The sequence below is a fragment of the Labrus mixtus genome, chromosome 3 (assembly GCF_963584025.1).
Source record: "Labrus mixtus chromosome 3, fLabMix1.1, whole genome shotgun sequence".
NCBI lineage: Eukaryota > Metazoa > Chordata > Actinopteri > Labriformes > Labridae > Labrus > Labrus mixtus.
Genome location: NC_083614.1, coordinates 9,503,633 through 9,520,871, shown reverse-complemented (window position 1 = coordinate 9,520,871; position 17,239 = coordinate 9,503,633). Strand labels below are relative to the sequence as shown.

Below are 17,239 nucleotides of genomic sequence, written 5' to 3'. Positions count from 1 at the left end.
AGATTAAACATTTTGCATTCAACTCCTGATTCTTCAGACTTTCTGACCACATGTGGAATTTGATCTCTTGATGCTGAAAAGGCATTTGATAGACTTGAATGGGACTACCTCTGGACAGTGGCCATTATGGAGGTTGTTGGGGCCTGAGGCATGAATTCACAGGAGGACCCTTTGAGCAGTGTTCATCCTCATTATGTTATAAATAATCTGACACCATCAAAAACATTTAGCAGAAGTTTTGTCATTAAGTGTCTCTCTCCATATTTAGGGCGAGTATCATTCATTCGTTTACTATTCTATAAGTGAGTGCTCTCAGATGGGGCCCCCTCATGGAGTTTTCCGACTGTCATTACAAACTTTGCATGTTTTGAGCCACTGTTGTGGTTTAAAGTTTATCAGCCATAGGGGGCCCTTAACTGGCCTGGGCCCAAGCAGTTGCCTGCCTTGATTGTTGACAAGCAGCGCCTCTGCCTCTGGACCCTATTAGATCATATGGGGTCTTGGCAAACAATTTATCAAATAAATTTAGGGTTGTGGACAGGGTTTCCCGCTGTCTTCCCTATTTGTTTTCCCTTGAACCACTTGCACAAAAAGAACCTCAACCCATCAATATCATCCGTAAACTCCACCCTCCACCATATATCTCTTTATGCAGACGATGTACTTATTTTCATTAGTAAGCTTTCTCAATCACTTTCTCATATCCTCAAGCTGTTTTCAGATTTTAATATTATCTCAGAACTGGCAAAAATCTGCTCTTCTACCCATAAGTAGACGATTTAAAACCTATTTTAATATCCCAAATGTTAATCAATTTAAACACTTAAGAGTTGACATTTTTCCAACTATAGAAATTACAATCAATAAAAATGACACTAGTTTTCAATAGGAATAAAACAGACCTGGAGAAGAGGACTACAAGACCTATACCCTTTGATGCCAAAATCTCAATTATAAAAATGATGGTATCACCTCAAATTAACTTTCTTATTCTATACTTCCTCTGAATCCACAAATTGGATAGTTGGACAAATAACACAGTTTAATTACTGGTTTCATTTGGAATAGTAAATGATGAAGGATTAATCTTACCACTCTTTAGAAATTAGAAAGAACAATCAGCAGGAGGATGGGGGTCCCTGATTTTAAAGTGTATTGCTGTGGTCTTTTGTTCTGCACATTTTAAAATCTTGGCTTGACCCCACAAATATCACATCTTGGCGCTCTGTAGAAGTCAATTTGATATTTCCACATAGACTACAAGACTTCATTTATGCAGAAGTTCCCCTTAAAAAAGCTAAAATGTGCTTTGGTCCTATCATTTAAAATGTTTTGACTACATGGAAACTAGCGACAAACCACATTCACTTGCAGATTTGCACTGGACTGAAGCCCTACTCACTGTCACCTCAGTATTGTAATGAACACTCCAGTTTCCCTTTTTCATTGACACTTAGATTTTACTTCTATTTTTTTAAGTTACAAATCAAGGGTAGATTTGCACTGGACTGAAGCCCTACTCACTGTCACCTCAGTATTGTAATGAACACTCCAGTTTCCCTTTTTCATTGACACTTAGATTTTACTTCTATTTTTTTAAGTTACAAATCAAGGGTACACGCTACTTCTAGATGCAAAAAGTCACCAGAGCAGCTTGAGTCTAAAATGACACCAGAACCCTTTTGATCATTAGAAGATAAAACCAGCCCCGTTTTATCAAAAGTAGGTGAGATATTGCAGATACTGGATCATCGGCTTATCCTGAAGCTTCTCCTTCACATAGACAGGTTATACAATCGCTGCTACAATGCCTTGGCTATCCATCATCCGACTGGAGTTGAGGGTTACATCAATGTGGGCCAACAACAAATATGGCGTGACCTGGTTGTGGTTGAAACCTCACACCTGAGGAGACTGAGAAAGAGGAGAAAGGGCCGCTCCAAAGAGAGGAGATTATTGCATAACAGGGCTGGTCACGGCCCGGGGGCACAGATGAACCTTTACTGGGAAACTGGAGTAAACAAGAATGTTTATGTTCTCCTGACCTGATGCTCAGTAATTAGTTTTAACATAGTGACCTGTGATTCCAGCTAAGGTTGGTTATCCACTCGTTAGTAATGAGTGCAAAATAGGTCGGAGTACATTTGGCCGAATAGATATTTGTCTTCTGTGGTTTTCCCCCACAAAATGTAAAATGCACCAGCAGAAGCTTCTCAACAAAATGTTTTAATAGGTTCATATAAACTAAAACAACTAAGTTATTACATTATCAATTATTAGCTGCCATCATCTAGTATTAGATTTTATTTTCTAATCCAAACACAAGGTTTTATCAGCTGGTGAAAAACACAATTAATCCAAACAGGCGGTTTCAATTCACATTTTTTTTAATTAAAGTCTTAAAACTGAAATTCAACCCACTCAGTGTAATCCTATAAAGTACATTAAGCAGAGGAAACAAGTACACAATGTGTTTAATGGATGTACACTACTAAATTCATCTATTTGGATATTTTTATTCATTAACAAAGGTCCATTTATTAAAATGATGTCACACACACAGTTAAAAGCCTAAGGTTAGCTACACCCCCTCACATAGAGGGGTTCATAGATTCACAGTATTAGTCATCAAACAGCACTTATGTGACTAAAAGGAAAGTGGAGAGATTGAAGCTCCATCCCTTCATCGTTAAGGCTCCTGCTGGTTAAAATCACAAAATAAGCTGAGCAACACAGGAATGACATAACGTCCCATCTACACACCAACAGGTACACACTTCATATAGAAACTTAAAGTACGTTTAGGTGTAGCTGAAAACATGTAAGGTTTATAACTCCAGAGAGTTACAGTCACTTTGTGTGAAGAGCAAATAAAAAAAGAAAAGAAAAATGGAGCAAAAAGAATGTTACAACATTTTGTACATTGAACATGGAACTATGACTTTAAATACATGGATCTGATAAAATGGCACAGAGTGGTCTTGAATCCTTGAGTCAGCTGTGAATGCCTCATGATAATACTTGTTTTAAGTTAAGTTTTTGACGTAAGATTTGAAGGCATAGGTAAACATCATGAGATCTCAACTTCTCTGATACCGAAACGTCACTATACATTTCATCAGCTTTGCACGGCGTTAATTCAAAATAGGTTTCATCTGTCGGTCATTAAATGGGAATACAGCCAGCTGGGAATAAAACAGTAAATTAAATATTCAGTGTCAACTTGTTCCAACCCAATTGGACTACACTGGTGAATAATATAATCATTTCAAAGAACTTTCAAATTTCTTTAAATCCAATTAAAGTGAATGGTTTTGTCTACAAGGTTACATTTAAAGGTGCAGTAACAGAACAACGAGAACCAATGTGTTCTCTCTTTCTGTGCTATGAGAGTAGGAACATTTGTTTTAGCTTCTAAAGGTTTTCATTTCTGACTTTGACTGGGTCATAGGTGTATGAGTGGCACCTGACAAAACCTTTTGTTTTTACATGTCAGACAATATATTGTTATCTCATGTGCTATGATCAGTCCCACAGAAACCTCTACAACTGTTTCCTGAAGCCTTGTGAAGGCTGCATGTAAAGCAGAAGGCTTGAATCCAGCCGGGCCAATGAGGGAACTTGTTATCGTACTCTTTGACCATAGACTGTATAAAACATGGATGCAGTCTCAGTGGTGTCACCCATTGGTTCATGAGGGAGCCATTTTGAAGCCCAACTATGGAGGTTGGATATGCAAACCTCAACTATTAATGTAGAAACTGAGAAGAGGTGGCGCTAAGGCGGGCCTTAATCCTCCTCAACTCAGCCTGCAATTTTGGAAATGTATGAAACACTTTTGGCCTAAATATTATTTAAAAAATGGATGAGCTATGAAATGCATTCCCGGAACAGAAATTAGCTTTTCTGAACGACACTTTTCTTTTTAACCAGCCTGTAAACATGTTTATTTCTGCAGTAAAAATTGACAGTTTAACATGGGACCTACGGGGGATTATTTGGCTTTTGCAGCCAGAATCAACTGGATAATCGAGACAGCAGCATGTGCTTTATTTTTGAACAAAGGAGGTTGACCCTTGAATGTGGAGTGTGGATCTCTGCCATCAATGGCCACAGATCCACTCAGTTTGGCGTATCATCAGGTACCAAAAGTAACCACTGAATTTCAAGACAACCCTTTAATCATTTGTGTTTGCACTCAGACTTTGATCAAACAGCACAGTTTCAGAATTCTGCTCTGATCTTTGGTGTTACTGCCGTGTTAGGCAGAAAGGATTGCATTTCTTGAACGACAGCGAGCATGGGAAAAAATTAGGTGGGGACACTGGCCTTATGATAAGTTGTGAGTCAGCTTTCTTCCAGAGAAGAATAAAAACAGAAAGTTCAGGAGCTCTCCTACAACACTGTGCAGGGCTTCTTGTCCTTGAAAGGGTTTTCTGAAGCAGGCACGCCCATCAGAAGTGGGTCATACTTGGCATGTTCTCCACAGTATCGCATCAGGTCTGATGAAGCTTTGGACACCTGCAAGATATCAGTCACACACACACACACACACACACACACACACACACACACACACACACACACACACACACACACACACACACACACACACACACACACACACACACACACACACACACACACACACACACACACACACACACACACACACACACACACACACACACACACACACACACACAGATCTACCTTGACAAACACGTAGTAGAATTGGGCTGCTGTGAATGACTGAATATAAAGGCACCTTTATCCTCTCGATGCTGGCCTCTATCCTCAGCTGCTGCACCGTCCGCCTGGCCAGAGCTGTGCTGCTGGAGCTCTGCATTTTTGATGACATTTCAATCACTGGACAGCTGTGCTCACACCTGGAATAGAAAAACATGTATTGTACCACCATGTTATTGACTGGAGATGCAGTTTGTATTTGCACAAAGGTGAGGCTCATGCTTGAATGACCATTTTGGCTGTCATTACCTACAACAAGTCGACAAGATCATTTCCGTGCATGTTGTTAATTTTACAACTAGCTTGAATGTTTTTGCATTTAATCCCTTTTTAAATATTAGTACCTGTTTTGGCCAAATACATACAGGACATATTAAGGGGCATACAGCTTTTAAGAGATGAGTAATTATTGAAAAATATTTTGAAGTTAAAAGTTTATGAGAGAAGAGATTATAGGCAGATTGGAAACTTAAAACATGAAGCTTTATTAATTAACGTCATGAGGAATAAAAAGTCTTCTTGAGGTCAAAGGAAGACCATTCTTTTTGTGTTATACGGAGCAAGAGCAAAATTGTGTTTCATGCAATAAAACTTACAGACCATTACAATAACTAAAACTACTTTATACAGAAACTTATCAGGGGGCATACACAATTGTATCATCGTCAGTAAAATGTAATAATGTAAATACAAAGGCCCAGGGATTGATCCCTGAGGAACACCATTGTTGATGGAAAGAAGGTTTGATTAGGCACCTACAGCTGCAACAACATCCCTATAAAGTCTGCTTAAAACCAATAAGTTGGGAAATTATATAATACCAAGCGGTATTATGGTGCAGTGTAGTGGCCAAATAATACAGCATTTATAACCATTAATAACAAGTTTTTTAGAGAAGCTGTTGAGATCACTGGCATCAACACCTTTATGCAATAGTAGAATAACAGTTTTACAAGTAGTGATCACATGTATAACTCAAACTATAAGGTCTAGAGCCATGCTAATAAATTTGGACCTTCGACAAATCCAACTTTTGATTTGATATCATGCTTGATGAAAGGCAGAGCATCACCACTCTCATCATCCTGTGGAGGAAATTAATTTCTTCCCCAAAGTTTGTCCCAAGTTACTTTGTATATGTTTGGAAAAGAAAACCATGGCCAACTATTTGAATTAGTTTTTTGAATGTAGACAAATTGTCATTGCCATACCCTGAACCCTGCATATGGTGCATACAAACTAAGAAGAAGAAAACACTGATCAAAGCTGCATCTCTGCAGGACTAAGGTCAATGAAAAGGCAGTTTTGCACACTTTTGCAGGCACAATAAGAAGTGGTGTAACTAAGAGGGTTATGCATAAAATACTGATGTCAATGACTTCGCAATTTCCCAGAAGTGACAGTTGACCTTATCTGGAATTGGCTCGATGTGCGTAAAAGCTGTGGCCCAACCTAACGGACTCGTCTTTCACAATTCCTATTTCCAGAACACAATGGTTTCCTTTTACCGCCACAGAACGTCACTCCCTGAACCACGTGAGAGGAAAAGCTGCAAACTTGTAGCTTGTTCAGTGTGCAAACATAATTTCTTCTAATAATTAAGAATATGAACAACTTAAAATGTGAGAAGAACACCATGTAATGAATTCAAAGTAGAGCACTGTGCTCATGCTGTAAAGCACAGAGTTTCTCTGTGTTCCCAACAATTGTTCTGCAATGAAAACATGCAGTTCTTGTTCCTTCAACAAAGTATCCCTGTGGGATTGACAAAAATAATCTTTGACATGTGGTCTGGTTAATGTTTGCTCTGTGCTTCAGTGCAGGATATTACAGAGGAGGGGGACACGCTGAAACGGAAGGGAGATGAAACATGGACTACGTAACCAACTACAGAAGGGGGACAGGACCATGCATCCCTTTAATCCCCTCGCCCACTCCCTTCCGCTTCCTCCACAGGAAGCAGTATCCCCACTTACCCTCTGCAGTATAAATGATCAAATATGGGGTGGAGGGTTTAAATATAAATGCTGCACACTTGCTGAAGCTTTCCTAAAGACAGCATGAAATTAAAACATAATTTGCAACATTTTTGCTCTCGGACAAGTTAGCCTAAACAGCTGTTATTGTTTTGTTGTTTTCTCGACCGATGTACTCATTGTTCCAGAGAACTTAACACTTGTGGCTCTCTTGTCAAACACAGCTGTAGCTTTTAAAACCCTCAGCTGCACCAGCCAGGCATGAGTGGACACAGGAGAAGGGAGAGCTGCGTCAGATGGTGGGCTCACCCTCACCCCTCAACGTCTGCAGAGACGCTTTGTGACGCCAGCGGCTACCATGGAGCTCTTTAGATTTGAAAGGAGGCACTAGAATCATAATAGAAAGTAAAAAGACGTTTACAAGGCAAAGTGTTTTCTGTTTCTTGCACCATTGTTCTATGTTTTGAAAGAGGCCCTGAGGCTAGTAACATACACTGCAAACACTTGATAGTAGATGTGCACACTTCAATATTATGTTTTGAAAGTACAACACTGCAAAGTCATGATTTTTAAGACGTAAACCTTTACTGATACATTTTATTTAATTCTATCACCCAATTAGTGAATGCACGTTCAGAGACTTTAAGTCAACTTCTACATGTTTTCACACTTTTTGTTTACACACTAGCTCTAGAACCAAAACTTGAAATGCAATTCAATGCAAACAAAGTATTTTACAGTCATCTAGACCTGGTCAAACTTTATAGAGAGATAGAGATAGAGTCAGTAGCTTTTCCCTAAAAAAATAAAATATAGACTTATGGAAAAGTAATGCGGCTCAAGCAGCACTTAGGGGCCTCCATGTGGATACAATTTAGCAATTGGACGCCATTCAAACCGGCGAATATTGCGAACATAGCTGTAGCGGCAAAGAAGAAAATATATGATCATAGTGAGGCTAAATGCCATGTCGTTCCGAAACGAGGGTGAACTTTGGGTTGGCTTTCACTTGTGGATGCAGAGCTGGCCTGCTTTCTGTTCAACAGGCAAGTGCCAAACACCGGCAAGTAGTGCTAGCTTGCTAAATTATCAGCTTTATCATTACAACAAATTTAAAGGGATACTTCACTGGTTGAAACATGAATCTGTATTGACATTGGGTCATATATGTAGTAGAAATGTAAAATACATTTTGAAGTTGGTGCCTTCTTGACCGAGAAAAGGCAGAAAATGTATTTTTGGCTCATGTGGATGAAAGACAACAACTCCCAGAATGCACAGCACAGCAGGCCACTCCCACTGAAGCTAGGGTGCTCTATTTAAAGACATTTACACATATGGCCGTGTCCTCAACTGAATCCGAGATTTCTTCCAGAAGGAATTGGCCATGGGCCTAAGAGGAGGGGCCTCAATAGAATGTTGTGTTACTGTTCACAAGCTGCAACAAACATTGCTACTGACTATACCTTTAAATAAGATGATGAAAGTTGGAGTGATAGGAATCATTTTGGCTCTGTGCAACTATAGCCTATTAATATTGATTCATGGTATGTACGTGTAACTGTTCATGTTGCAACTTTGAGCAAAGTGGATCCAAAGAAAAAGAGCAGTCACAGCATATTCCACCGTAGAATTAGGGACAGTGCAGACTCTTTCCCTCAGCCCACAGGTGCCAGATGTGGCCTGCCAGCTGCAGTAGTCGGTCTAGCAGAGGTGAACGAGTTTAGAACACACCCTTCATCATCAGGATTGGTTTATCCGCCTGCTGTGGGCCGCTGTGGGCACACACTGGCTCTGCTGTGCAGCTCTTCTCAGGGAGCGGTCTGATCCAGTGAGGTCTCAAGCCTCAACTGGGCTGAGTTTAAAGTAGACCCTGTTCCTGAGCCATGAGGTGGACAGTTTTACTGTAACCCTGCTGCTCCTGAGGAATTAAAACATTCTTACAGACTTTATTTAAGGGTCTCATCAATGTGACTTCTTTTATGCGGCTGAGCCTGTTTATTGTTCTGTACTAACAGTCACTTCTAGTCTTTGACGTAGAAGAAAATCTCCTTATGCATTCTAGGAAAATGTTACAAATTAAAGGAACGTTTTAAATTTGGTGATATTTACATTTATTTGTTTTTCAGTCTTTATTTGGATCCTCATTAGCTTGGTTACTGGTCTTTCTGGGGCCCACATTAAACCAATAGCAGAAATAAAACAAGAAAAGGCAAAACCAAAAGAAGCTAACTCAAATAATTCAAACAGGAATAAGTGTATCTTCTTTTAGGATTTTACCATCATAGTCTTTCTGATGTTGTCGGGGAGTATATTTCAGTCATAAAAGGCTTAATACATTTCTCTTGTTGTGTTTGTAGTATCTGCAGAACAACGTTTATTAGGGTTTTACAACATTGCACCTTTGTGCGAAAAACACCATAAAACAATTCTCCATAAATTCTATGGTGCAGGGTTTTCACCCCTTTGAAAAAATAGGAGAGCTCGTTCAAGGTCTTCACGATGGTTTTGATATTATTGATGATGATGATGGTCATGACGATGGTTTTTGTTTGATAACTACGACTTTTAAGATGGTTTCTATACTGATTAGAGCTCTCAAGAACAATGTTGTGCTTTGCCTCTGGTCACTTCCTGTCAGCACCTGTGTGTCCAATCAGACTCAAAGCTGATCGTTTGCTCTTACTGACATTGTTCCCTTTTTTTCTAGATCCTTGCTTGTGTTGTACTTACTCTCTGATGTTCGTCGCTTTCTACAAAAGTGAATTGTAGAATTCATGTGAAAGGAGCACAAAGGGGAGGGGCCGACAAAGATTCTCTGGGTAAAGGGCCCAAAATGTTGTTGTACGTCCCTGTCAGTATGTAAATAGTGTTTTGACTTTTTATTATAAAAGGGGTCACATGAGTCTGGGACTGTCCTTGGCTCAACTTCCACACACAAGGGCACATTTTTTTCATAATCTGTGGAGACGGTCTGGAGCCATCATGCAGGACTAGGATGACCTGCTCAGGCTGACTTGCTTCAGGAAGGAAGCTGCGTTACAGACGGTGAAACCGGAATCGCTTTTTTTAGAGTCTCGACTTCACTAAGCTGGAAAACGAGCTGACCTCTGCCCTCCCAGCTCATCATCAATCTACGATGGCGCTCTGTCTGCATAAGAATGTTGCTCTCGCTGCAGCAGAGTGGAGGTTCTCACAGATAAACTAACTTAACCAAAGCAAATAGCACTAAATGACTGAACTTTAAGGGAGTGTTTGCACTGAAATATCTTTAAAGATATTATCCTGTGTGTCTCAAATATTGAGAAAGAGTAGTGTTGGCAAGAGATACTATTCATGGTGCTATCAGCAGCTGCAATCCATTCTTGTGAATGCGCCCCTCAGTATGAAATTAAAGCTAGTAGCTGGTTAGCTTAGCTTAGCATAAACACTGGAGGCATTTGGTAAGCAGCTTGCCTGGCTCCTTTAGGTGCTTTATATCATATGGCAGCTATGAAGATGTTGACATTTTCACATATCGCCTTAGTGAAAACCACAACTACAACATATTAGAATAACCCCGTCTGTAGGGATTGCTTAACCTGCAAGGGGAGCATCCATTAACTACAACATCTGATGCTGCAAAAAGAAAACTAGATATATTTCAAGCTGTTGCCGTAACATTTTATTTAGAATCACGACCTCCTGCAAACCAATGCACGATTGAAAAGAGTACTCCTTCCTTCCAGTAAAACAAACACAAACAAGCAGGGAAGTTTGTCACTGGTGTGTCACTGGGTGTGTAATTCTTTGTATGTGGACTGAGCCTTTAAAATCCTCCAAGCCAAAAGAATGTGTGCAATGCCTTCAGCTGTGGCGTGCCTGTCTGCATCCAGCGTGTGTACTTATGTGTGGTAAATGTAAACATGTGGCACACTGAAAGCATTGATGAAAGTATTTTTGAAGTCTTACAGCAGAGGGCTTTCTTTGATGTGGCTGCGGGGCTTTACACAGGTGGGCTGCCAAAGTGCCTACAGGGGGTTCTGCAGAGTTTATGACAGTAAGTTCTGCCTTGTGGTATGTGGTGTTTCCATGCACAGTGCTAAGATCTGATGCCTGAACAAATACACTCATAACTTACTTACTTACACAGTTACACCTGATTAAAATTCACCACATCAAAGCACTTCTTGACTATTTGATCAATGTGACAGTGCAAACTGGAATGTCTCTTTATGGCATACGGTTTGCCATGGTAACAGTTCCAACAATAATGTAATATTCAAATGTTGTGTTTCACATTGTTTTATAGAGGTGAGAGACGCAGGTTAACTCACAATATGTTATCACACTATACGTCATTACACGGTACATAGATATCATACTAAACCATACCATACCATACCATACCAAACCATACCATACCATACCATACCATACCAAACCATATCATACCAAACCATACCATACCATACCATACCATACCATACCATACCATACCAAACCATACCATTCCAATCGATATCATACCATACTAAACCATACCATACCAAACCATACCATACAATACCATACCATACTATACCAAACCAACCATACCATTCCAAACTATACCATACCATTCCAATCCATACCATACAATTCCAAACCATACCATACCAATTCATACCAATTCATACCACACCCTTCCAAACTATACCATACCATACCATACCATACTATACCAAATCAAACCAAACCATACAATACCATACCATGTAGGTGCATCACCAATTGAAACGCAGGAGGGTGATAATGCTTGTTGTAATATATCACAGTCTGCTGCTAAGAGAACTACTTGTGTAATACAATGAAACTCAAATGAAAGCTATTTGACTGGTGAATACATCTAGTTATATCGGCGCATATGTGCGAAAAACTCACTTAATATTCTAATATTGGCTGGATGATTAATCCATCCGGCTCTACAAATGTCTTTGTATAAAATTATTTCAAATTGGGGAGGCTGTGGCTCTGGGCAAGACACTGTACCCTAAATCGCTTACGCAAAGATATCTTTGCTCGTGAGAGTCATTTTCTGATATTTTACAGTCTGGTTAGCAATAAGGTTCAGCCTTTACCCGTTTGACTGAAAACAATACTCGCATAATCACATTTGAACTAAAGGAATGTGCATAATTACATTGTAAACTTCAGCCAAAGCATGAGCATCGACTCACTCTTCAGAGGTCTCATATTAACTTTAAGTGAAGGTTCCAAGGCAGACAGGAATGATAAGTGAACAAAGAGGGATGTTTTATAGGACAGACTTGAATAAGTGTGAACCAATAAAACCAACGAACTGAGTTTCATTATCACAAATCATATTCTTCTTATCTCCTCTCTCACTGGCTCCTAGTTTGAACAGATCTATAGTGTCATAAAGAACAATAGAAAGAAACCGAGGTACATTCTGCTCACAGATCACAGAGGTGTTAGTCAGTGTCTGATAAACACAACGCTCTGCAGACGAAATGATTACTTATCAGCTGTTCAGTTCCAAAAATGTTGGGCCCTTGGACACTGAGCAGCTCCATTATCTGTCTCTTACACCGCTAAACTGCATGGCGACAACACCGAAAGGCTCCGACAGTCCGCTCCTGCAGCAGAATCTGTTGCTGCCTCCGCAATAAGCTCCGAGGCTTAGCGCACATTTGAGAGGCACGGTGACAATGCAGTCGGGCTATCAGTATTGTGCCACACGAACAATTGATGCGTGGCATTGTGTGGGACAGAGGCACCGGCACAGGAGTCCAGAGCTTTTACAAGTTTAACTGCGCCCTCATGAGCGCTAATCTCAGACAGCCTGATGCTATCTGGGAGCCAGACTGTCCAGTCAGGCGTGCAGAGGAAAGAGACAGAGCCTCCCAAAGAGAAAAAACAACAACACACAGTGTCGCTTATGGTGGAGACAAACCGTATGAGTAATGCTGTAAGACTCAAATCTGAGCAGGAACATCATTGACTTCAAGCTTTGATGGTGACAGGTTTAACGAAGTCATCATCAGTGCAGCTCGAAGACGTTTGAAGATCTGACTGTGTGAAGTGATCCGACATAAAAAGAAACACAGAAGGCGTTAGTGTTTGCACTGCAGACTCCAACAGAGCACGAGGGTTCCAAGTCACTGAGTCACCGCGAGCTTCTCTTACTCCACTGTACACCTTTTACCTAAGAGCTGCAGCGGCATGCAACACCTTTGCCTAGGGTGAGGTCAGCTGTGGGACAACAGATTCTCACTCCGGTTTCTGTCATCCGGCCTTTCCTCCCACCTGGGCCCCATGTGCAGAAAAACAGGTTCCTCTGAGTGTGTGTGTGTGTGAGTATGTACGTCCAGTCTCACAACCTGCAGACAGTCACAGGCCGTTTACAAAGTTCAAAGCTTTGACTAACATGCCTCCGATTCCCTGAGAAATAAGTTTTTCTAATGCGCTTCACACACACCCTACTGAGTTGTGAAGTGAATAACATCCATGGATTAGAGCTCTCTTTGAAGTGCTGGTGACTTTTTCTTTTATGTGCTTGGAAGTGAATGGAAGAAAAGCAGATAAAAAGCCCTGAACCAGGTGTTGCTCTCTTCTACTACACATCATCATGCATGTGCTCGGAGTTTCCTCCCTGCTCAGCTTTGACTGGTTTCCAAAAAAATACTAGATTTGGCTTTGGGAGATATTGCTTTGATTTGACAGACGGAGGGGAAAAATGAAAAGCTGACACAAAGGAAATGCTCCACCATGTCTGGAGCTAAATCTGGAGGGCCAGATGTATTGTGCCAGCAGCTGCTTCTATTAATAAAGAAATGCTGTCATACAGATGAGTGTGGGTGGAAGTTATCATGCAAACCTGTTGCATGCTGCACACCCTCTTTGAACAAGTGTAATAAAAAGAGCTTTGGGAGCAGCTGGAACCTTTTTCTCTTTGTGATCATTTTATATATCTATTTGACTAATTTGTTGCTCTCATGTTTTCACAATGTCTCTTAGACATTACATCTTTGTTGTTCTGATCTTAAGGTGGTCAAATATTGCACCATTTGGAGGCTCAAGTTTTGCATTTTGGTCTTTGCAGCCAGATCAAATCTTTGGACTCATCGACTATTGTCTGACGACTGGGAACGAAGGCAAACTTTTTGGTGATCCAGGTGTAGCCAGCCGTGAGCATTAAACAATAATGATAATATCGGCTTGGATTTATTTAGCGCCTTCCAACGGACCCAAGCATGCTTAACATGAGAGCAACAAACAACAAGAAGGAATGAGTCAATAAAACAAAGAGTGCTAGCGATGTAGCCGGGGACAACAGGATTAACTGAGTCCACAGGCTGACTTGAATGGTTGGGTTTTCAGGAGTTTTTTGATGATGTCCATGGATGTATTGTTGGAGATTTCTCCGAGGGTTGCTGCTGTCACTCTGAAGGCTCTGCCCCCCACGGTCCGCAGGTTGGTGGGTGGAGTACGTAGCCGACCAGTGTCTGATGACAGGAGGTTTTTGGACCTCCAGCAAAGACTTCCCTTCATTGTTTACAGCCCAGTTATCAACTGGAGAAGCGACTGTGATGTGTTCAGATCAAAAGTAAAACAAAGTTTGCCCCTCCAGACATGTCTGAAAACAGTTCTGAAGATTGCCAGGTATCAATTGTTCGATTGGAATCTGGGCACTTCTGCACTTTCACCTGTGTACCATGCATTTACACTTTGTATGTTTTATGTGTTGTCTGTGTTTTATTCATTATATATTTAAGTATATGCTACTCTCCCTTCAACCAAATTTACTTCAAGTACAAAAAAAAGGAACTTGAAGCTGAAGCTGAAAATAACGTCATGATGCAGATTAAAAAGTAAAAAGTAAAAATGAAAGCTTTGTCAGGTCTGTCTTCAAGAGGAGAAGAAAACAACATACAGCTCATACAGATAATTCAGCAGGGAGGAAACCCGCCATACTGAGACCTCTGCTCGAGCTGTAAATGCTTGTGGCCTGCAGTTAAGGCTAGCAGGCTAATGTTAGCACAAACTAGTTAGCTCTTAGCTTAACATTGCATATAAATAGATACAGAATGACTGTGATCTAAAAACTTGACATTTAAATAAGCAGTGGGTAGGCTATCCATTTCCTCCTTTATCTAGTCCTTGACTAAAACTGCTTTCATAGGCAAGAAGAGGCGTCGGCCGTCCCGTCCATGTAAACGTGATGTAAACACGGCACTGAAAACAACAACAACGTGGCCAGCCACGGACGCTTCTCGCTCATTGCAGACAGTCGTGACTCAGAGAGACATTTATATTTAGATAAACTTGATTTCTGCTGTATTTATGTGTAAAATGTTGCACATTCTTCCTTATCACCATATTTGGATATTAAGCTTAGCCACAGAGCAACAACCTATGAGGATAACAAATTAATAAATGAATATCAGCCAGTTCTTACAAATGTCCTGTTTCTCCTTCACCTGGTTTATCACAAAATACCTGCACAAAATAATGACAATCCCTCAGCCATGACTTGATATTCTTTTAATTCCAAACCCTATTATGGAGGACTTGTTGACTCTGGGGTCCGTGGTGTTATTTCTGACATATTGGAAACACCGTTTAACTCCGCTGTCATCCCTACAAATCCTCTAAAGACATGCAACTGTCTGGGCTCCAGTGGAACGTCGCACACGGCTCCAAGAAGCAGCCCTCGGGGCACAGCTGAGTGTAACAGTTAATGAGCCTTAGTCAGCCCCTGATCCGACACTGTGGGAGCCGTCACGCCGCCTGTCTTTGCCTTATCTTGCTGTACACAGTCACTCAAAGACAATAGAGCCTTACAGAGTAGCTCCAAGAAACAGAGAGATAGAGAACTGCTTTTGTGGTATTATGTCTTGTAAAAAGTCCCCCATTTTTTGGATAACAAATAATGTTATACCCAACTGAATGTGTGTGTGTTTCATAGTGTGTATGTGCCTGTGAATGGCTTTGTGTGCAAGGTGGGCCTGGTTGCTATTTCCTGCTGAGTGGGAGACATGAAAGCATTGAGATTTTATGTCTTTGATATCTCTGCACAAATGCACCAGGCTGTCTCCACCCTATCATGGGAGAAAAACTCCCAGCACCAACAAAAAAAAAAAAAAACTCACTCTCAGCAGTCGACATCTTTCCCTGAAATCCCCCAAGGAGGGAAAAGTGAGCAGGAGGGGAAAAAAAAGCCCACTCTCTCTCCCACCAATACTTCCTGGAGCCCGAGGCAGTCCTGGATCTGCCTGAGTCTCCCCGACAACTGAGCTTTGTCTAGACAGAAACCAACGCTCAACTCACCGGATAGGAATTCAGTAAACCCACAGCCCCTCATTCTCACACCACCTTTAGCCTGCCACTCTCACAAGGCACCAAACAACCAACTCACAGCGCTCATTGTTACAATAATCCAGCATTTACACTCCAGCTAAATGCACCACCCTGTCATTCATTTAGGAAAAGAACAGAAATCAGAACATTTTACTCAACAAGGTGCACACTGTGCATGAAAATCAGCTCTTTATACATCTTACTAAACAGGAATGTAAAGCAGGCTGCAGGAAATTCCTCTCATTCCAACTTCCAAGTGCAAAGCACACTGATCACGTTCTGTTTGCTTCACATTTGGCTTGATAACCAGTAATATAGGATGCAAACAGGGCGTGGAGAACTGAATGACATGTCAGTCCAAGGGGCCAACAGGTTGTTTTACACGGTCCGTTGCATAACGATAAACGAAAGCAACTTCTCCTTTCCCAGTTTTAGCGTTACCCATAAAGCTGACGTTACCAAACCGTTCCTCAGAGGTTAATAACACCTAGCCCTCTCACCTTTTCCCCACTTCCACACATTCCCATGCCTTATACTAACACAAACACACACACACACACACACACACACACACACACACACACACACACACACACACACACACACACACACACACACACACACACACACACACACACACACACACACACACACACACACACACACACACACACACACACAACCATGCATGCATACGTTGCCTTGTCTCCTTTCTTTGATTGATTCTTTCTCAGGGGAATATTTTATTCATCATGGAGTGACTGCTGGATGAGAAACTTATAAATTATGATTCTTTGTAAATGTAGAATAATTAATCCTGCAGCACTTTCACAACATGGAAAATCTGAAGAACAATAGACTATTTTTCCTGCCGGTCTGTACCGACAATTATACAAACACTGACTGATATAAGTCCATGATCCCGTTTTATCCCCTTTACCCAGAAATGTCTGAGTCTATTAAATGTGTTTATAAATTAGATTTTTGCACATTTTTTGCTAGATTTTTGTAATAACCTGACATAGAACAATTGGCAGGTGTGAGTTAGTCTAGATCCTTTGAGTTTGTTTTTGAATTTGAAGAGGTTTTTTTTATTACTAGACAAGAAAATGTTTGACGTAGAGATGTCTGCTAAGCTAGAGAGACACTTTCATCATCCGAATCTTACGGCC

At 40.8% G+C, this 17,239-nt stretch overlaps 1 protein-coding gene across 3 annotated transcripts in view; it reads right to left on the bottom strand.

The window, feature by feature from the left end:
* Positions 1–3,917: 3,917 nt before the first annotated feature.
* The window catches only part of gng12b (guanine nucleotide binding protein (G protein), gamma 12b), a 30,222-nt gene continuing 16,900 nt past the window's right edge, over positions 3,918–17,239 (bottom strand). For 2 of the 3 annotated variants that reach the window (XM_061030772.1, XM_061030779.1), the window contains 2 exons: positions 4,769–4,889; positions 3,918–4,521 (listed from right to left, as the gene is read on the bottom strand). In XM_061030772.1, the coding sequence (XP_060886755.1) occupies positions 4,396–4,521; positions 4,769–4,861 (219 nt within the window). In that variant the 5' untranslated portion in view covers positions 4,862–4,889 and the 3' untranslated portion in view covers positions 3,918–4,395. Of the gene's footprint in view, positions 4,522–4,768; positions 4,890–15,859; positions 16,157–17,239 lie in introns of those variants that run through there. The other variant, XM_061030787.1, reaches the window with a different exon arrangement.